The sequence below is a fragment of the Poecilia mexicana genome, unplaced genomic scaffold (assembly GCF_051168715.1).
Source record: "Poecilia mexicana isolate PSO_F unplaced genomic scaffold, ASM5116871v1 scaffold_13, whole genome shotgun sequence".
Classification (NCBI taxonomy): Eukaryota; Metazoa; Chordata; class Actinopteri; order Cyprinodontiformes; family Poeciliidae; genus Poecilia; species Poecilia mexicana.
In genome coordinates, this window is record NW_028263382.1 from 14,992,095 (window position 1) to 15,013,674 (window position 21,580).

Here is a 21,580-nt window from a genome sequence, read left to right on the forward strand (position 1 = left end):
TGACGGATATGAGATCATCGGTCCAAGCAGTCGGCCAATGAAACGGGCACAGCAACAAAGCTAGCCAATGCAAATGCACCAAAAAGGTGGATGAAAAAGAGGAATCTTTGGTTGGATCCTTCAGGCAGCTTCGAGCCAAGATCGAGATGGACAAAGAACTCCCCAGCTGAAGAGCCGGGGCCACAGAGCCAAAGACTGCTCTGCACATGGAGACCAACCCGTTAGCCCTGCAACATGTGGCTTCAAATTGCACTTCTGTCATCAGCTGGGTTCAGACCCCAAAGACCAAGGCAAAGATGAAGAACTGGTGTGTTCCTTCCATGAGACCAGCTGGTCTACTTCACGATGGACCAGAAAGATTGTGAGACGAGGAGACAGCTACATGCATGAGGAAGTCACCCTGAGGCCTGAGACCTGCCGCTCTAAGTCAGTACTCTTCCTGTACTGGGAGCCTCCTGCTGCTGCAACACCCTCTTCATCATCAGGCCAGTTCTGGGGTTCAAAATGCCAAACTCCATCCATCTCTCAAAGTTTCCCTTTTTTAGTTGACAGTGTCAGCATTAGGGAAAGATAGGCTAGATTATTGATGTTACTTATTTGATTTTTTTCTGCTACAGAATTAAGCTGTACTGACCTTGCAAAATTACCTTACTAATAAAATAATTAGCATTAAGAAAATCTAAAATATGTTGTGGACATTCAATTAATGAGTCACCTTAAAGTTCGTTGATGCTTGTAAAATAGCTATGAAGTTTGATTCTGGGAGGAAAAAGTGGAAAATGTTCTTGTGCATTGTTGGAGATCCTTTTTACAATGAATCCTCAAATTACTGTTCTTGAGAGCAAAAGGATCATCTGGTAAGGTCATCAGCTGCTTTACCCCGTCTGCTTCAAGGTTTAAAGTGCTGTGAGTTCAGAGATGGCACTCAACACACTTTAAACTGCTGAAACAGGATTCCTGTTCTCCTCTGATAGTTGTGGGTAAAAATCCCAGTGGGTCAGCAGTTTGTAAGTACTGACACCAACCAGTATGCGTGTTGGCCATTTTAAAGGTTATTTAGATTCACTTTCCTCTCCTTTTTCCTTCATGGTTTGAACTTAAAAAAGGGTGATCCACACAGGAGAAAGACATTTCTGTTGTGATCTTTGTAGGTGTCGATGTAGCCAGAAATCAAATTAAAAAAATTCACAAGAATCCACAAAAGATAAATATTCTAGTTGTGATATTTTAGGGACAGGACTGGCAGAAAAAAAAAATCATATTTTAAACAGAAGAATCAAAACAAAGTATTCAGCTGTGAGTGTTGAAGCCTATAAAACACCAATGAGAGTGAAAACATTTAAAACAGTATTGTTGCAAAGTTTGTGGAGAATTTCTCTGCCATCAAAGAAAATGCTTGTTTTCGGATGTGCCTCTTCCAGTTCTGGTTTGATTTTATTTTTATATGCATTTTATTGAATGCACTCGGCATTTTCTGTTATATTGCTGGTAAATTAGTGATTTCTCTTTGAGTTATTACTAATAAATCAGATTTATTTTCTGTGCTGGACTTTCTTTATTGCTGCAGATACAGCTGTTCTCTGATCATGTTAATTGTTTTATTAGATGACAAGTCTGAATGGTGTGTTCAATAAAGTAAAATGAGTAAATACAAGTTTACTTTTATGGGTTTATTATTCTTCAGAATATAATCTAGTCTGCAGATTTTGAAGGATCTAAACCTGGATTAGACCAAACAAGACCAGCACTAAACAAGTACAGGTCTCTATTTGCCTATTAAATTTATCTTAATGGAAAAATTCCCTACATATTAAATCCCTAGAGGCTAATTCAGCTGCATTTGTCTTTAAGATAAAATATATTTAGCTAGCTGTGCTATTGAGAAATTTGTTAGGATCCATTTCAAACTGCATTTAGTTACATCTCTTAAGAAGTATAAATTAAAATACAGAAAACGCTCGTTATTTACTTCATAAAGTACAAATGTACTGTTATTTTCAGCTTTCTAGAGGTATTGCAAAAATCATTTTTGGATACTTGTTGATGTTAACTTTGGTAATATTGAGTCTAAAAAATTATAATCTTTCTGTAAATATATAATAGTAAGTCAAGCCAAAACCTTTATTTTCCTACGAAAATGCTCATTTTAAGTATTCTGTTACTTAAAAATAAAATAAACACACTGGGGGGAAATCCTGATCTACATTTAAGGTGGAGGTGTTATTTATTTTTATTCAAGAATTCTATTATGAGCGGTCTTCTCAAAGTTTTCCCATATGTCAGAGATTTTACTTTTGCTGTCTCCATTTCAGTCAGTCAAGTTTATTTACACATTTCAGCAACAATGCAGCTCAATGTTCTTTACATCATAAAAACACAAAAATATGATCAGCAATGGAGAAAACTAGAAACAAACATTATATTTTGATGAGTACCATCATCAAAATATAATGTTGACCAACATTGACCAACACTTCAAATATGTTGGTCAATGTTACTTTTATTTCACACACTACTGACTATACAAAAACTCTCCTCCGATGCGCGACCAAATTACCTATAACAACCCATGATGCAGCGCGGCTCATCACGCTTTTATTTTGAAAACACACTCAAAGTAAAGCAGTCGCGTGTCCCTGTCAGTCACGTGGTTCTCAGCAAAATGACACAAACATCGGAGCGGGGCTTCAACTGACACGCCCCCGTCTGACACTGTACACGCCTCGAAGCTTGGCTCCAGATGACCCATCTCTATATTTCAGAAGCGGATGGTGAAGAAGAGCTGAGTGCGGCGCAGAGAGGCCATGTCCTGCTGGGGATCAGTTGTGGGATCATCTGTGAAGTCAGGCGTCCTGGTGAGCTGAAATATTGCTGTGGAATTAAAACATTGTAGTTCTTCCACACGCTTTAGATGACTGCTTTTGTGTAATTTAGCTTTTTGTATTTTGCTCGTACAGTCAGAGGCCACTGCCATGTTTCTGTTGTTTTATCTAATTTATTTAGTACTTTTTCACCGACATTAAAATACTGCACATTAAGAAGCCCAGCTATTGTCCTGTGAGGATAACTGGGACCAACTAAACATCCTAATAGATGAGTTATAGAATCACATTGTATTTTACAATGATTTGTAGCTTTTTAACATTGTTTATTTTGTGGTTCCTGCCTCTTTTAGCAGGGCCCACAAGTTGACCTCACCACCAGTTCACCCATCACTCTGGTTGTGAAGAGGAGCGGTCTCCATTAGAAGAAATGGAGCATCGAGGCAAAACGCTGGAGGCTGATTTCAACCCCAAAGTCCTGCTGCATAGATTAGGTTTGTATGTTTTCTTATCAGTAATGGTTTAGGAGCAGCTTTCTGAAGTTTATCTTCTTAACAGAAAGTTGAGAAACGGTTTGTGTCTGTGTTAGCAGATTAGCTTTCTATCTGATGGAAGAGTGACTGAATCCCAACGCAAATAAACGTATCAAACCTGATTCATCATTGAAATATTCAACTTTTCTGCTGCTCTTGGTTCTATGGAGCTCTGATTCCTAAAGCTATTGAAGATTATGTTCAGGTCTTTGGCTTTCTTTTTCTTCATAGCTCTCATCATAGGGTTAAGTCGGTTATCATTCTGATCTTCACCCAGTTTGAACAAACTGATCAAAGGATGGTTATAGTGAGACTCTCTTCCTGATCAGCTCTGAAACTGAGTATAGAGGCACTTTGGTCTGGGAAGTCTGCATTCAATCACAACAACGTAATGACAGAGCGATGCTCCTAGGAAACTCGCTCTAGTTCCTAAATGAAGAAAATTACTGTAAACAGCTTTAGGGCAGAGTGGCTTTGTCTTGATTCTCTGTTGGATCACACATCTAATTCAGAGCATTGAGGGTACAAAAAAGAAATACTAAAAACTAGGGATGCTCTGATCAGGTTTTTTGCTGCCGATTCCAATACCGATTATCTATGAGGCCGATCTTTGCCGATCACTGATCTCTGGCGATCACCTGGACTGGCTGTTAATTTTTCGCTTTAAGTATAAATACTACTATATGATCTGACACAATGGGAAAATGATCTGGCAATAAATTCACCCAATTTAGACATAAACATGGAAAATATTTGCAGGCACACTGCAGCAAATACTCAGTCAAAAAGACAACCGAAAACCCTGCAATCAGTAAAACAATATTTAACAGTAAGACTCTCAGTACCATAAATTATACATGAGTCAAATAAATCTCAACATTGCCTATCTTAAATAATGTAAAAAAAAAAAAAGAAAGAAAAAAGAGAAGAAATATTCATTCAAAGTGAAATGCATGTTGCATCAAAATAAACAATCCCAAGTTACTGAATCAAAACTTCCTGAGAGAACAGCTTGCTGGTTAAAGCTGGTTCTGATTGGTTCTGACTGAGCGAAGTAATTCTGCAGAATACCAGGAGGAGGAGGCAGATCGATTTTTTTCCCCCAGAGATTATCTATCTTATGTTATTACATAACGAAACTTTTAATAAATAGGTAAAATCTTACCTGCTGCAGCGTTAAGTAGAGGTTCGGTGTGAGAGTTCACTGTCTGGTGGAACAGAAACGGAGTTTCGTCTGTGAAATATAACTACCAGTAGCGCTTAGAAGCTGTTCAACAGCGAGAGCAGAACCAGCGTCTAACACTGCTAGCTCGTTGACTTAAAATTATTTTTCGGTTTATTTTGTTTAGCTTTCAGACCACGAAAGTCTTCCGGGGGAAGTGTTGGTAGTTGTGCGCTGCTTTACATGCTATTTGATCGCTCCGTAACGCTACAGTGAGCCTCGATGTAACCAAACTTGGTGAAGTGTTTGTTTTTTTAAAAACGTCATGCTAGATTCGTCGTGTTGATGCATTTTAACATGCTTCAACCCGATGTTTTTCTTCGGCAGAACAAGCACACTTTCCCATTCGCTCTCTGCGCGTTACAGTTCCACGAGACAGGATTTGTAGCTACGCACTTCCGCAGTGTGAAAGAAAGAGGAGATCAGCTGTACATGTAGGCTGCGAAGTGAGATCGGCGACAAGAGACAGTGATCGGCGATCACCAATCATAAATTTTTTCATGGAAATCGGCCGATTATGATCGGCACACCTCTACGTGAAAACTATTTAAAAAGGACAAACATGTTTTAAGAGGAATATCAACTTAATGAGTTCATTATCTTCATGTCATCACACCAAAGTGATTTGTTTTCTTTGTTCTGGGATTCAATTTGTTTTTTTATGTGTAAAGTGCATAAAACAGAAATAGACACATTTTTCAAAAGAGATAAGTTTATTTTTAAATTTATGAACACAATGAGATCATCCATCAATTCAAGATGAAAAGTGACATGTTTTGGCTACAGGGTTGCAAGGAAAACGTGCAAACTAGCAACAAAACACCCCATTTAAATAACTCAGCTATCATTTCTTGGGCTTTCTGCTACAGATACAAGTTATGGATTAGTGAGTAATCAAAAGTTAATTGATCTTATTAAGGGTTTCCCCCAGAAAAGAGACTAAGTCTGGTGGTAGATGGCCCCAGGGCAGCCAATCGCCAACCCATTGAATTTTAGTAAAAAATGTCTAAAGATGAAAATATTGCTATTTATTATGTGATATTGTGAGACATTTGCAACATACTACAGTTGTATAAAAAAGCCAGGTTTAAAATACAGATTTTAACAGGCATCGCTCTTATAGCAAACCTCAGAGCGAACAACATCGCAGTTCAAACTAAAGTCAAACATTTATGTACGTTAGTTTGTAACACTAGTAATGTTGATGTGAATATAAAGCTGCAGTGGTTTATAATGTACATAATTTGCTTCATTGGTTCCTGCAGATGCTCAGCAGATGTTGCTGCTTAAAGAAGATGCTCCTGAAGAACATGGTCCAGGTCTTGACCTACAAGGTCCACAGTCTCTCCCACCAACCATGAATGAGGATGATGAAGAGTTTCTCCTGTCTTCTCATCTTCATCAGCACCACAAAGAGTTACCAGAAGATCACTGTGAAGCAGCAGAACCTATCAGAAAGCAAGATCATGGACATTATTCTTACTCATCAGAGACTGAACTCATTGAGGAGGATGAAGAGGAGGATGAAACTGATGTAAATAATGTTTTCTGTCAACTTGAACAATTGCCAGATTGCAGTCCAAATAGTAAATACAAGGGAAATGACAGCAAGGTGAGCCATTCAACTAAAGGTTCTCCAATCTCTGAGGATAAAATGAAATCCTTTACTTCAAAGAAAACCCTAGACTCAATGAGGAAAGTTGATGTTGAAATGAAGTTTAGCTGTGATGACGATGGTAAAACGTAAAAAAAATCCAACATCAAAAAGACATGCGAGAACCCTAGCGGGACATGAACATCTCTGTAAATTGTGTGGCCACACATTTAAAAAGAGAAGTTACTTAGACACACACATGAGAATCCATACAGAAGAGAAACCTTTCAATTGTGATCTTTGTGGATACAGAAGTAGCCAAAAATCATATTTAAATGTACACATGAGAATCCACACAGAGGATAAACCTTTCAGTTGTGATCTTTGTGGATACAGATGTAGCATAAAATCAAGTTTAAACAAACACATGAGAATCCACACAGGGGAGAAACCTTTCAGTTGTGATCTTTGTGGATACAGATGTACCCAAATATCAAGTTTAAAAGTACACATGAGAACCCACACAGGAGAGAAACCTTTCAGTTGTGATCTTTGTGGATACAGATGTAGTGTAAAATCAAGTTTAAATGTACACATGAAAATCCACACAGGAGAGAAACCTTTCAGTTGTGATCTTTGTGGATACAGATGTAGTGTAAAAGCAAGTTTAAATGTACACATGAAAATTCACGCTGGAGAAAAACCTTTCAGTTGTGATCTTTGTGGATACAGATGTACCCAAATATCAAGTTTAAAAGTACACATGAGAACCCACACAGGAGAGAAACCTTTCAGTTGTGATCTTTGTGGATACAGATGTAGTGTAAAATCAAGTTTAAATGTACACATGAAAATCCACACAGGAGAGAAACCTTTCAGTTGTGATCTTTGTGGATACAGATGTAGTGTAAAATCAAGTTTAAATGTACACATGAAAATCCACGCTGGAGAGAAACCTTTCAGTTGTGATGTTTGTTTGCAAAGAATTTGTCGGAAAGCTAATTTAAATGAGCACATGAGAATCCACACAGGGGATAAACCTTTCAGTTGTGATCTTTGTGGATACAGATGTAGCAGAAAACAAAGTTTAATTCGACACATGAGAACCCACACACGATAAACATTTCACTTGTGATCTTTGTGGACATGGATGTATCCAGAAGCCAATTTTAAACACACACATGAGAATCCACTAAAGATGGACATTCTAGTTGTGATATTTTAGGGACAGGAAATGAGGACAAATCCTAGTATAAATGGAAGTGTGAGGATTTGAGTTTCTCTGTGTTTATTTTAGGTTCTGTTCCTAGCGAGTTTGCTGTCCTGACTTCCCTTTGATTGTTCCCAGGCGTATCTCGTTCCTGATTACCCTCCGTGTATTTAAAGTCACCTGTGTTCTTTCCTTGTCGGGTCCTGGTCGTATGTCTCATTGAGTGTAAAGTTATCGTGTAGTCTGGCTGTAGTTTTTGTCTATTGGTGTTTCCTGTTGCTACCAGTTGTCAAGTCTTAGCCTTCCACTTTCTCTCTCTGCTGCCAGGATTTTGCACTTTGCATTTTTTCTGGTGGATTATTACCATTAAAATCACCTTTTCTTCACTTCTACCTCGGTCGCAGCGTCTGCCTCACCACTTCCAAAACACATTTCATGACGGGAAGACTAAGGAAAAACAGTTATTCAGCTGTGAGTGTTGAAATCTATGAAACACTTATGACAATGGAAACTGATTTAAAATGGTATTGCTGTAAAGCTTATTGTGGAGAATTTCTGTGCTTTTAAAGATAACTTTTGTGTTTAGGTACGTTTCTCTTCCACAAATGGTTTCATTTGATGTTATAGAATACACTAGACATTTTCTCTTGTATTGCTTTAAATGTGATTTCTCACTTAGTTAATACTATTAAATCAGATTTCTTTACTGCATTTTTGTTATTACTGTAGATACAACTATGCCACAAATGTTCTCTGATCTTGTTAACTGATGTTTCTGCCTGGTGTATATGTTCAATAATGTAAAATTACTTCATGCGAGTTTATTTTCAAAGGTTTGTTGTGCTTCAGAATATAGTAATCTAGTCTGCAGATTAAGGATCTAAACTTGGATTAGACCAAACAAGTACTAAATAAGTACAAGCCATTATTTACCAATTGAATTTATCTTAATGGAAAAATTCCTCTGTATATTAAATCCCTGGAGGCTAATTCAGCTGCATTTTATCTTTAAGATAAAATATGTGTAGCTAGCTGTCTATGAGATATTGAGAGATTTGGTTTGATCCTTTTCAAGCTGCAGTTAGTTACGACTCTTAAGTAAATAGAAAATCCTCCTATTTTCAGCTTTTTAGATGTATTGCAAAAATCTATTGGGATTCTTTTAATGTAAACTTTTCTAATATTTAATGTAATAAAAAAATCCTAATCTCCCTGTAAATATATAATTAAGTCAAAAAGAGAGATTTTCCTATGAAAACATTCATTTCAAGTATTCTGGGACTTATACATATCCTTCATCTACGACGCTCCATTGCGTACTTAGGATGCAGTCGTCTGTCCCTGAATAGGCGTTCCAGTTCAGCAACAGCTTCATGCAGGAGGTGGGAGACATTGTCTATCAGTCATGTCAGAGTCCTGCTCTGGGTCGACGGGGCATCGTTTCACAGAGCTGGGTTTCCTGATTAGCTTAGCCAGCCGCTTCCTCTCAACTGCAGATAAGCTGATGCCACAACAGAGTCAAAGGTCTTCAGGAGAGTCTCCTGCTTCCCAAAATACCTCGGCCTCCTCAGCGGGTAGAGTCTGCTCTGATCCTTCCTGAGAAGATCATAACTTTGTCACAAATATCTCAAAATTTCACCTTATCCATTGTGGCTGGTCCTGTCATTGAGTCATACATTTAGAAGAGCTGAAAGGTTTCTTAAAACCTTGTTTCTGCTCCAAATTTAGTCTTTGTTGGTAATGTAGTCCAACAGTGCATCGAAAGTAATTCTGGTGTTTGAAAATTCATTGAAATAAACAATCCAAACAAAGGATAAATTGTGTTTTTATTACACCATCCTATGGCTAAAGAAACATTTCTAAAATAATTACGGCTCAAAATTATTCACACTTCTGATTAATACTAGATTTAAATTGGTCTTTTATTGTTACCACATATTTTTCTGATAGGAATATAAAATGTTGCTTTTACAACATTTGAAATGTATTATTGAAATGCTGTTGAAAACAGAAAATATTGATTGGATTTTTATTAAGGAATTCCTTTTGTCATTTGAAACAAACTGCTTTTTGAATGAAAATAAGTATGCAAGGGGTATGAATACTTTTACTTAAAATTATTTATGAAAAAAATATTTTTCTCAAAAACTTAAGATATTCAACATATAGACATTTGTAATACTTATGTGTCAGAGAAAGCCTAGTAATATATGAAGTCCAGTGGTCTGAGGGAAAATAAAGTTATTGTTTGATAATATGAAAAAGTGAAAGCTAAATTTGACTGATTAGACATTTTACAAAACATGAATGAATGTTATCAGTATTTGTTTCAATATCTAACACTGACAGTCCTAACTAAAATTATGTAGTTTTGTCTCTGACAATTGAATAAAATTGCCAATTTTACCTACACTCCTCACCAGCAGGTGGCGGCGATGCACACCAGAAGCTTTTTTTTTTCTTCTTTTCGCCAACCCGCAAAAACCGCAAGAGGAAGAAGAAACTGAATAGTAGGATTTCCTGTTTCTCCATCTTAGGTCATGCGGGGACAACGCGTCCCGCTTTTCATGGTTTGGTGATATTTCTGGTAAAAAAACGGTAAATATTCTCATAGTTTGTTGAAACATGTTTGTACCTTCGCAATAAAGTGTTGAGCAGGCAGTATTTTAACAGGATGGTGTGTTTCAGAAACGGATGGTGAAGAGCTGAGTGCGGCGCAGAGCGGCCATTTCCTGCTGAGGATCAGTTGTGGGATCGTCTGTGAACTCCAGCGTCCTGGTGAGCTGAAATATTGCTGTGGAATTAAAACTTTGATGAAATAATGCATAAAGTTCTTCCACACGCTTTAAATAACTGCTTTTGTCTTAATCAGCTCTTTGGATGTTGCTTGTACAGGTCAGAGGCCACTGCTATGTTTCTGTTATTTTATGTAATTTATTTAGTGCTTTTTCAGTTTTAATTATTAGTTTTTCTTATTCTGTAAGCTTTCAACATTTTGTCTCTGGTTACCAAACTTTAGCCGATGTCTCTATTCTGTTTGTTGAACAAAAGTAGAAAGTACAATACTGCACAGTAAGAAGCCCAGCTATTGTCCTGAGAGGATATCTGGGACCAACTAAACATCCTAATAGATGAGTTATAGAATCACATTGTATTTTACAATGATTTGTAACTGTTTAACTTTGTTCATTTTGTGGTTGCTGTCTCTTTTAGCAGGGCCCACAAGTTGACCTCACCACCAGTTCACCCATCACTCTGGTTGTGAAGAGGAGCGGTCTCCATTAGAAGAAATGGAGCATCGAGGCAAAATGCTGGAGGCTGATTTCAACCCCAAAGTCCTGCTGCATAGATTAGGTCTGTATGTTTTCTTATCAGTAATGGTTTAGGAGCAGCTTTCTGAGGTTTATCTTCTTAACAGAAAGTTGAGAAACGGTTTGTCTCTGTGTTAGCAGATTCGCTTTCTATCTGATGGAAGAGTGACTGAATCCCAATGCAAATAAACGTATCAAACCTGATTCATCATTGAAATATTCAACTTTTCTGTTGCTCTTGGTTCTATGGAGCTCTGATTCCTCAAGGAATTCCTTGAGGAATCATGAAGATTATGTTCAGGTCTTTGGCTTTCATTTTCTGGTTGGCTCTCCTCATTTAGGGTTGAAGTCGGTTAACTTTCTGATCGTCACCCAGTTTAAACAACGTGTTTAAATAATCGTTGGAGTGAGACTCTCTACCCCATCAGCTCTGAAACTGGGTATAGAGACACTTTGGTCTGGGAAGTCTGCATTCAATCACAACAACGTAATGACAGAGCGATGCTCCTAAGAAACTCGCTCTAGTTCCTAAATGAAGCAAATTACTGTAAACAGCTTTAGGGCAGAGTGGCTTTGTCTTGATTCTCTGTTGGATCACACATCTGATTCAGAGCATTGAGGGTACAAAAAAGAAATACTAAAAACTAGGGATGCTCTGATCAGGTTTTTTGCTGCCGATTCCAGTACCGATCATCTATGAGGCCGATCTTTGCCGATCACTGATCTCTGCCGATGACCTGGACTGGCTGTTAATTTTTCGCTTTAAGTATAAATACTACTATATGATCTGACACAATGGGAAAATGATCTGGCAATAAATTCACCTAATTTAGACATAAACATGGAAAATATTTGCAGGCACACTGCAGCAGATACTCAGTCAAAAAGACAAGCGAAAAACTTCCTGAGAGAACAGCTTGCTGGTTAATGCTGGTTCTGATTGGTTCTTCCGCAGTGTGAAAGAAAGAGGAGATCAGCTGTACATGTAGGCTGCGAAGTGAGATCGGCGACAAGAGACAGTGATCGGCGATCACCGATCATACATTTTTTCATGGAAGTCGGCCGATTATGATCGGCACACCTCTACATGAAAACTATTTAAAAAGGACAAACATGTTTTAAGTGGAATATCAACTTAATGAGTTCATCATCTTCATGTCATCACACCAAAGTGATTTGTTTTCTTTGTTCTGGGATTCAATTTGTTATTTATGTGTAAAGTGCATAAAACAGAAGTAGACACATTTTTCAAAAGAGACAAGTTTATTTTTAAATTTATGAACACAATGAGATCATCCATCAATTCAAGATGAAAAGTGACATGTTTTGGCTACAGGGTTGTAAGGAAAAAGTGCAAACTACCAACAAAACACCCCATTTAAGTAACTCAGCTATCATTTCTTTGGCTTTCTGCTACAGATGCAAGTTATGGATTAATGAGTAATCAAAAGTTAATTGATCTTATTAAGGGTTTCCCCCAGAAAAGAGACTAAGTCTGGTGGTAGATGGCCCCAGGGCGGTTGATTGCCAACCCATTGAGTTTTAGTAAAAAATGTCTAAAGATGAAAATATTGCTATGTGATGTTGTTCGCTCTGAGGGTGTTGCCTAAGAGCGAACATCGAAGTTCAACCTAAAGTCAAACATTTATGTAGGTTAGTTTGTAACACTAATAATGTTGATGTGAATATAAAGCTGGAGTGGTTTATAATGTACATAATTTGCTTCATTGGTTCCTGCAGATGCTCAGCAGATGTTGCTGCTTAAAGAAGATGCTCCTGAAGAACATGGTCCAGGTTTTGACCTACAAGGTCCAGAGTCTCTCCCACCAACCATGAATGAGGATGATGAAGAGCTTATCTGGTCCTCACACCTTCATCAGCACCACAGAGAGTTACCAAAACATCACTGTGAAGCAGTAGAACCTATCAGAAAGCAAGATCATGGAGATTATTCTTACTCATCAGAGACTGAACTCATTGAGGAGGAGGAAGAGGAGGATGAAGTTGATGTAAATAAAGTTTTCTGTCAACTTGAACAATTGCCAGATTACAAGCCAAAATGTAAATACAGGGGAAATGACAGCAAGTTGAGCCATTCAACTAAAGGTTCTCCAATCTCTGGGGGTAAAATGAAACCCTTTACTTCAAAGAAAACCCTAGATTCAATGAGGAAAGTTCAGGTTGAAATGAAGTTTAGCTGTGATGACAATGGTGAAATATGTAAAAAAAATCCAACATCGAAAAGACATGCGAGAACCCTAGCAGAACATGAACATCTCTGTAAATTGTGTGGACACACATTTAGCAACAGAAAAAAATTAGACACACATGAGAATCCACACAGGAGAGAAACCTTTCAGTTGTGATCTTTGTGAATACAGATGTAGTGAAAAATCAAGTTTAAATGTACACATGAGGATCCACACAGGAGAGAAACCTTTCAGTTGTGATCTTTGTGGACACAGATGTACGCAAAAATCAAATTTAAATGAGCACATGAGAATCCACACAGGGGATAAACCTTTCAGTTGTGATCTTTGTGGATACAGATGTAGTAGAAAATCACATTTAAATGTACACATGAAAATCCACACAGGAGAGAAATCTTTCAGTTGTGATCTTTGTGGATACAGATGTAGCCGGAAATCACATTTAAATGTACACATGAGAATCCACACAGAGGATAAACCTTTCAGTTGTGGTCTTTGTGGATTCAAATGTAGTCAGAAATCACATTTAAATGTACACATGAGAATCCACACAGGAGAGAAACCTTTCAGTTGTGGTCTTTGTGGATACAAATGTAGTCAGACATCAAGTTTAAACAAACACATGAGAATCCACACAGGAGAGAAATCATTCAGTTGTGATCTTTGTGGATACAGATGTAGCGAAAAATCAAGTTTAAACAAACACATGAGAATCCACACTGGAGAGAAACCTTTCAGTTGTGATCTTTGTGGATACAAATGTAGCAGAAAACAATGTTTAATTCGACACATGAGAACCCACACACGATAAACATTTCAGTTGTGATCTTTGTGGACATGGATGTATCCAGAAGCCAATTTTAAACACACACATGAGAATCCACTAAATATGGACATTCTAGTTGTGATATTTTAGGGACAGGAAATGAGGACAAATCCTAGTGTAAATGGAAGTGTGAGGATTTGAGTTTCTCTGTGTGTTTATTTTAGGTTCTGTTCCTAGCGAGTCTGCTGTCCTGACTTCCCTTTTATTGTTCCCAGGCGTATATCGTTCCTGATTACCCTCCGTGTATTTAAAGTCACCTGTGTTCTTTCCTTGTCGGGTTCTGGTCATATGTCTCATTGAGTGTAAAGTTATTGTGTAGTCTGGCTGTAGTTTTTGTCTATTGGTGTTTCCTGTTGCTACCAGTTGTCAAGTCTTAGCCTTCCACTTTCTCTCTCTGCTGCCAGGATTTTGCACTTTGCATTTTTTCTGGTGGATTATTACCATTAAAATCACCTTTTCTTCACTTCTACCTGAGTCTCAACGTCTGCCTCACCACTTCCAAAACACATTTCATGACAGGAAGACTAAGGAAAAACAGTTATTCAGCTGTGAGGGTTGAAATCTATGAAACACTTATGACAATGGAAACTGATTTAAAATGGTATTGCTGTAAAGCTTATTGTGGGGAATTTCTGTGCTTTTAAAGATAACTTTTGTGTTTAGGTATGTTTCTCTTCCACTAATGGTTTGATTTGATTTTATAGAATACACTAGACATTTTCTCTTGTATTGCTGGAAATGTGATTTCTCACTGAGTTAATACTAATAAATCAGATTTCTATAAGCACTTTCCTGCATTTTTGTCATTGCTATAGATACAGCTGTGCCACAAATGTTCTCTGATCTTGTTAACTGATGTATATGTTCAATAATGTAAAATGACTTCATGCACATTTACTTTCAAAGGTTTGTTGTGCTTCAGAATATAGTAATCTAGTGTGCAGATTAAGGATCTAAACTTGGATTAGACCAAACAAGACCAGTACTAAACAAATACAGGTCACTATTTGCCAATTAAATTTATCTTGATGGAAAAATTTCTCTGCATATTAAATCCCCGGAGGCTACTTAAGCTGCATTTTATCTTTAAGATAAAATATGTGTAGCTAGCTGTCTATGAGATATTGAGAGATTTGGTTTGATCCTTTTCAAGCTGACTCTTACGTAACTAGAAAATCCTCCTGTTTTCAGCTTTTTAGATGTATTGCAAAAATCTATTTGGATTCTTTTTAATGTCAACTTTTGTAATATTTAATGTAAAAAATTCCTAATCTTTCTGTAAATATATAATTAAGTCAAAAACAGTGATTTTCCTATGAAAACATTCATTTTAAGTATTCTGGGACTTAAAAATGTTCATATACGACACTCCATTAGGATGCAGCCATCTGTCGCTGAACAGGCGTTCCAGTTCAGCAACAGCTTCATGCAGGAGGTGGGAGACATTGTCTGTCAGTCATGTTCTTTTAGTCAGAGTCCTGCTCTGGGTCGACGGGGCATCGTCTCACAGAACTGGGTTTCCTGATTAGCTTAGCCAGCCGCATCCTCTCAACTGCAGATAAGCTGATGCCACAACAGAGTCAAAGGTCGTCAGGAGAGTCTCCTGCTCCCCAAAATACCTCAGCCTCCTCAGCGAGTAGAGTCTGCTCTGATCCTTCCTGAAAAGATCATAACTTTGTCACAAATATCTCAAAATTTCACCTTATCCATTGTGGCTGGTCCTGTCATTGAGTCATACATTTAGAAGAGCTGAAAGGTTTCTTAAAACCTTGTTTCTGCTCCAAATTTAGTCTTTGTTGGTAATGTAGTCCAACAGTGCATCGAAAAGAATTCTGGTGTTTGAAAATTCATTGAAATAAACAATCCAAACAAAGGATAAATTGTGTTTTTATTACACCATTTTATGGCTAAAGAAACATTTCTAAAATAATTACGGCTCAAAATTATTCACACTTCTGATTAATACTAGATTTAAATTGGTCTTTTATTGTTACCACATATTTTTCTGATAGGAATATAAAATGTTGCTTTTACAACATTTGAAATGTATTATTGAAATGCTGTTGAAAACAGAAAATGTAGATTAGATTTTTATTAAGGAATTCCTTTTGTCATTTGAAACAAACTGCTTTTTGAATGAAAATAAGTATGCAAGGGTTATGAATACTTTTACGTCAAATTATTTATGAAAAAAATATTTTTCTCAAAAACTTCAGATATACAACATATAGACATTTGTAATACTTATGTGTCAGAGAAAGCCTAGTAATATATGAAGTCCAGTGGTCTGAGGGAAAATAAAGTTATTGTTTGATAATATGAAAAAGTGAAAGCTAAATTTGACTGATTAGACTTTTTACTAAACATGAATGAATGTTATCAGTATTTGTTTCAATATCTAACACTGACAGTCCTAACTAAAATTATATAGTTTTGTCTCTGACAATTGAATAAAATTGTCAATTTTACTTACACTCCTCACCAGTAGGTGGCGGCGATGCACACCAGAAGCTTTTTTTTTTCTTCTTTTCGCCAACCCGCAAAAACCGCGCGAGCAAGAAGAAACTGAATAGTAGGATTTCCTGTTTCTCCCTCTTAGGTCATTCGGGGACAACGCGTCCCGCTTTTCATGGTTTGGTGATATTTCTGGTAAGAAAACGGTAAATATTCTCATAGTTTGTTGAAATATGTTTGTACCTTCGCAGTAAAGTGTTGAGCAGGCAGTATTTTAACAGGATTGTGTGTTTCAGAAACGGATGGTGAAGAAGAGCTGAGTGCGGCGCAGAGCGGCCATTTCCTGCTGAGGATCAGTTGTGGGATCATCTGTGAACTCCAGCGTCCTGGTGAGCTGAAATATTGCTGTGGAATTAAAACTTTGATTAAATGATGCATAAAGTTCTTCCACACGCTTTAAATAACTGCTTTTGTCTAAATCAGCTCTTTGGATGTTACTTGTACAGGTCAGAGGCCTCTGCTATGTTTCTGTTATTTTATGTCATTTATTTAGTGCTTTTTCAGTTTTAATTATTAGTTTTTCTTATTCTGTAAGCTTTCAACATTTCATCTTTGGTTACTAAAGTTTAGCCGACCTCAATACAATACAATACTGCACATTAAGAAGCCCAGCTATTGTCCTGAGAGGATATCTGGGACCAACTAAAGATGCTAATAGATGAGTTCTAGAATCACATTGTATTTTACAATGATTTGTAGCTTTTTAACTTTGTTCATTTTGTGGTTGCTTAACTTTGTTCATTTTGTGGTTGCTGTCTCTTTTAGCAGGGCCCACAAGTTGACCTCACCACCAGTTCACCCATCACTCTGGTTGTGAAGAGGAGCGGTCTCCATTAGAAGAAATGGAGCATCGAGGCAAAACGCTGGAGGCTGATTTCAACTCCAAAGTCCTGCTGCATAGATTAGGTCTGTATGTTTTCTTATCAGAATTGGTTTAGGAGCAGCTTTATGAGGTTTATCTTCTTAACAGAAAGTTGAGAAACGGTTTGTCTGTGTTAGCAGATTAGCTTTCTATGTGATGGAAGAGTGACTGAATCCCAACTCAAATAAACGTATCAAACCTGATTCATCATTGAAATATTCAACTTTTCTGCTGCTCTTGGTTCGATGGAGCTCTGATTCCTAAAGCTCTTGAAGATTATGTTCAGGTCTTTGGCTTTCATTTTCTGGTTGGCTCTCCTCATTTAGGGTTGAAGTCGGTTATCTTGCTGATCTTCACCCAGTTTGAACAAAGTGTTTACATGATGGTTGGAGTGAGACTCTCTACCCCATCAGCTCTGAAACTGGGTATAGAGGCACTTTGGTCTGGGAAGTCTGCATTCAATCACAACAACGTAATGACAGAGCGATGCTCCTAAGAAACTCGCTCTAGTTCCTAAATGAAGCAAATTACTGTAAACAGCTTTAGGGCAGAGTGGCTTTGTCTTGATTCTCTGTTGGATCACACATCTAATTCAGAGCATTGAGGGTACAAAAAAGAAATACTAAAAACTAGGGATGCTCTGATCAGGTTTTTTCCTGCCGATTCCAGTACCGATCATCTATGAGGCCGATCTTTGCCGATCACTGATCTCTGCCGATCACCTGGACTGGCTGTTAGTTTTTCGCTTTAAGTATAAATACTGCTATATGATCTGACACAATGGGAAAATGATCTGGCAATAAATTCACCTAATCTAGAAATAAACATGGAAAATATTTGCAGGCACACTGCAGCAGATACTCAGTCAAAAAGACAACTGAAAACCCTGCAGTCAGTAAAACAATATTTAACAGTAAGACTCTCAGTACCATAAATTATAGATGAGTCAAATAAATCTCTTAACACTGCCTATCTCAAATAATGTAAAAAAAAAAAAAAGAAGAAGAAATATTCATTCAAAGTCAAATGCAGGTTGCATCAAAATAAACAATCCCAAGTTACTGAATCAAAACTTCCTGAGAGAACAGCTTGCTGGTTAATGCTGGTTCTGATTGGTTCTTCTGCAGTGTGAAAGAAAGAGGAGATCAGCTGTACATGTAGGCTGCGAAGTGAGATCGGCGACAAGAGACAGTGATCGGCGATCACCGATCATACATTTTTTCATGGAAATCGGCCGATTATGATCAGCACACCTCTACGTGAAAACTATTTAAAAAGGACAAACATGTTTTAAGGGGAATATCAACTTAATGAGTTCATTATCTTCATGTCATCACACCAAAGTGATTTGTTTTCTTTGTTCTGGGATTCAATTTGTTATTTATGTGTAAAGAGCATAAAACAGAAGTAGACACATTTTTCAAAAGAGACAAGTTTATTTTTAAATTTATGAACACAATGAGATCATCCATCAATTCAAGATGTAAAGTGACATGTTTTGGCTACAGGGTTGTAAGGAAAACGTGCAAACTAGCAACAAAACACCCCATTTAAATAACTCAGCTATCATTTCTTTGGCTTTCTGCTACAGATACAAGTTATGGATTAATGAGTAATCAAAAGTTAATTGATCTTATTAAGGGTTTCCCCCAGAAAAGAGACTAAGTCTGGTGGTAGATGGGCCCCAGGGCGGTTGATTGCCAACCCATTTAGTTTTAGTAAAAAACGTCTAAAGATTAAAATATTGCTGTGTGATGTTGTTTGGTCTGAGGGTGTTGCCTAAGAGCGAACATCGAAGTTCAACCTAAAGTCAAACATTTATGTAGGTTTGTTTGTAACACTAATGATGTTGATGTGAATATAAAGCTGCAGTGGTTTATAATGTACATAATTTGCTTCATTGGTTCCTGCAGATGCTCAGCAGATGTTGCTGCTTAAAGAAGATGCTCCTGAAGAACATGGTCCAGGTCTTGACCTACAAGGTCCAGAGTCTCTCCCACCAACCATGAATGAGGATGATGAAGAGCTTATCTGTTCCTCACACCTTCATCAGCACCACAGAGAGTTACCAGAAGATCACTGTGAAGCAGTAGAACCTATCAGAAAGCAAGATCATGGAGATTATTCTTACTCATCAGAGACTGAACTCATTGAGGAGGAGGAAGAGAAGGATGAAGCTGATGTAAATAATGTTTTCTGTCAACTTGAACAATTGCCAGATTACGAACCAAAATGTAAATACAGGGGAAATTACAGCAAGTTGAGCCATTCAACTAGAGGTTCTCCAATCTCTGGGGATAAAATGAAACCCTTTACTTCAAAGAAAACCCTAGATTCAATGAGGAAAGTTCAGGTTGAAATGAAGTTTAGCTGTGATGACAATGGTGAAATATGTAAAAAAAATCCAACATCGAAAAGACATGCGAGAACCCTAGCAGAACATGAACATCTCTGTAAATTGTGTGGACACACATTTAGCAACAGAAAAAACTTAGACACACACATGAGAATCCACACAGGAGAGAAGCCTTTCAGTTGTGATGTTTGTGAATACAGATGTACCCAAAAATCAAATTTAAATGTACACATGAGAATCCACACAGGAGAGAAACCTTTCAGTTGTGATCTTTGTGGATACAGATGTAGTAGAAAATCACATTTAAATGTACACATGAAAATCCACACAGGAGAGAAATCTTTCAGTTGTGATCTTTGTGGATGCAGATGTAGTCAGAAATCAAGTTTAAATGTACACATGAGAATCCACACTGGAGAGAAGCCTTTCAGTTGTGGTCTTTGTGGATACAAATGTAGTCAGAAATCAAGTTTAAATGTACACATGAGAATCCACACAGGGGAGAAACCTTTCTTTTGTGATCTTTGTGGATACAGATGTAGCGAAAAATCAAGTTTAAACAAACACATGAGAATCCACACTGGACAGAAACCTTTCAGTTGTGGTCTTTGTGGATACAAATGTAGTGTAAAACCAAGTTTAAATATACACATGAGAATCCACACTGGAGAAAAACCTTTCAGTTGTGATGTTTGTGAATACAGATGTACCCAAAAATCAAATTTAAATGTACACATGAGAATCCACACAGGAGAGAAACCTTTCAGTTGTGATCTTTGTGGATACAGATGTAGTAGAAAATCACATTTAAATGTACACATGAAAATCCACACAGGAGAGAAACCTTTCAGTTGTGATCTTTGTGGATACAGATGTAGTGTAAAACCAAGTTTAAATATACACATGAGAATCCACACTGGAGAAAAACCTTTCAGTTGTGGTCTTTGTGGATACAAATGTAGCGAAAAATCAAGTTTAAACAAACACATGAGAATCCACACTGGAGAGAAGCCTTTCAGTTGTGGTCTTTGTAGATACAAATGTAGTCAGAAATCAAGTTTAAATGTACACATGAGAATCCACACAGGAGAGAAACCTTTCAGTTGTGATCTTTGTGGATACAGATGTAGTGTAAAACCAAGTTTAAATGAACACATGAGAATCCACACAGGAGAGAAATCTTTCAGTTGTGGTCTTTGTGGATACAAATGTAGTGTAAAACCAAGTTTAAATATACACATGAGAATCCACACTGGAGAAAAACCTTTCAGTTGTGATGTTTGTGAATACAGATGTACCCAAAAATCAAATTTAAATGTACACATGAGAATCCACACAGGAGAGAAACCTTTCAGTTGTGATCTTTGTGGATACAGATGTAGTAGAAAATCACATTTAAATGAACACATGAGAATCCACACAGGAGAGAAACCTTTCAGTTGTGATCTTTGTGGATACAGATGTAGTGTAAAACCAAGTTTAAATATACACATGAGAATCCACACTGGAGAAAAACCTTTCAGTTGTGATGTTTGTGAATACAGATGTACCCAGAAATCACATTTAAACAAACACCAGAGAATCCACACACGATAAACATTTCAGTTGTGAACATTGTGGACATGGATGTATCCAGAAGCCAATTTTAAACACATGAGAATCCACTAAAGATGGACATTCTAGTTGTGATGTTTTAGGGACAGGAAATGAGGACAAATCCTATTACAAATGGAAGTGTGAGGATTTGAGTTTCTCTGTGTTTATTTTAGGTTCTGTTCCTAGCGAGTCTGCTGTCCTGACTTCCCTTTGATTGTTCCCAGGCGTATCCTCCGTGTATTTAAAGTCACCTGTGTTCTTTCCTTGTCGGGTCCTGGTCATATGTCTCATTGAGTGTAAAGTTATTGTGTAGTCTGGCTGTAGTTTTTGTCTATTGGTTTTTCCTGTTGCTACCAGTTGTCAAGTCTTAGCCTTCCACTTTCTCTCTCTGCTGCCAGTATTTTGGACTTTGGAGTTTTTCTTGTGGATTATTACCATTAAAATCACCTTTTCTTCACTTCTACCACGGTTTCAACGTCTGCCTCACCACTTCCAAAACACATTTAATGACAGGAAGACTCTAA

General features: G+C 37.4%; 1 protein-coding gene and 1 long non-coding RNA gene across 3 annotated transcripts; both read left to right on the forward strand.

Moving 5' to 3' along the window:
* Positions 1 to 10,080: 10,080 nt before the first annotated feature.
* Positions 10,081 to 12,901, forward strand: LOC148155787 (uncharacterized). Its single transcript, XR_015765061.1, has 3 exons — positions 10,081 to 10,159; positions 10,595 to 10,735; positions 12,433 to 12,901. It is a non-coding gene; the product is annotated as an uncharacterized LOC148155787 (long non-coding RNA).
* A 3,325-nt stretch (positions 12,902 to 16,226) lies between these two features.
* LOC148155788 (uncharacterized) lies at positions 16,227 to 21,203 on the forward strand. Of its 2 annotated transcripts, none has more exons than XM_088011725.1 (4): positions 16,227 to 16,388; positions 16,479 to 16,571; positions 17,008 to 17,148; positions 19,018 to 21,203. In XM_088011725.1, the coding sequence occupies exons 3-4, from the start codon at positions 17,085 to 17,087 to the stop codon at positions 21,054 to 21,056; spliced, it is 2,103 nt and encodes a 700-aa protein (XP_087867851.1). In that variant the 5' UTR covers positions 16,227 to 16,388; positions 16,479 to 16,571; positions 17,008 to 17,084; the 3' UTR covers positions 21,057 to 21,203. The 2 variants fall into 2 exon arrangements, with proteins under 2 accessions (XP_087867851.1, XP_087867849.1); XM_088011723.1 differs by having other exon boundaries at positions 16,227 to 16,377.
* The last annotated feature ends 377 nt before the right edge of the window (positions 21,204 to 21,580 follow it).

Coding starts and splice junctions, on each gene's coding strand:
- LOC148155788 (XM_088011725.1), top strand. CDS start 17,085: ATGGAGCATCGAGGCAAAACGCTGGAGGCTGATTTCAACTCCAAAGTC. Junction 17,149..19,017: donor AGTCCTGCTGCATAGATTAG/GTCTGTATGTTT, acceptor TGGTTCCTGCAG/ATGCTCAGCAGATGTTGCTG.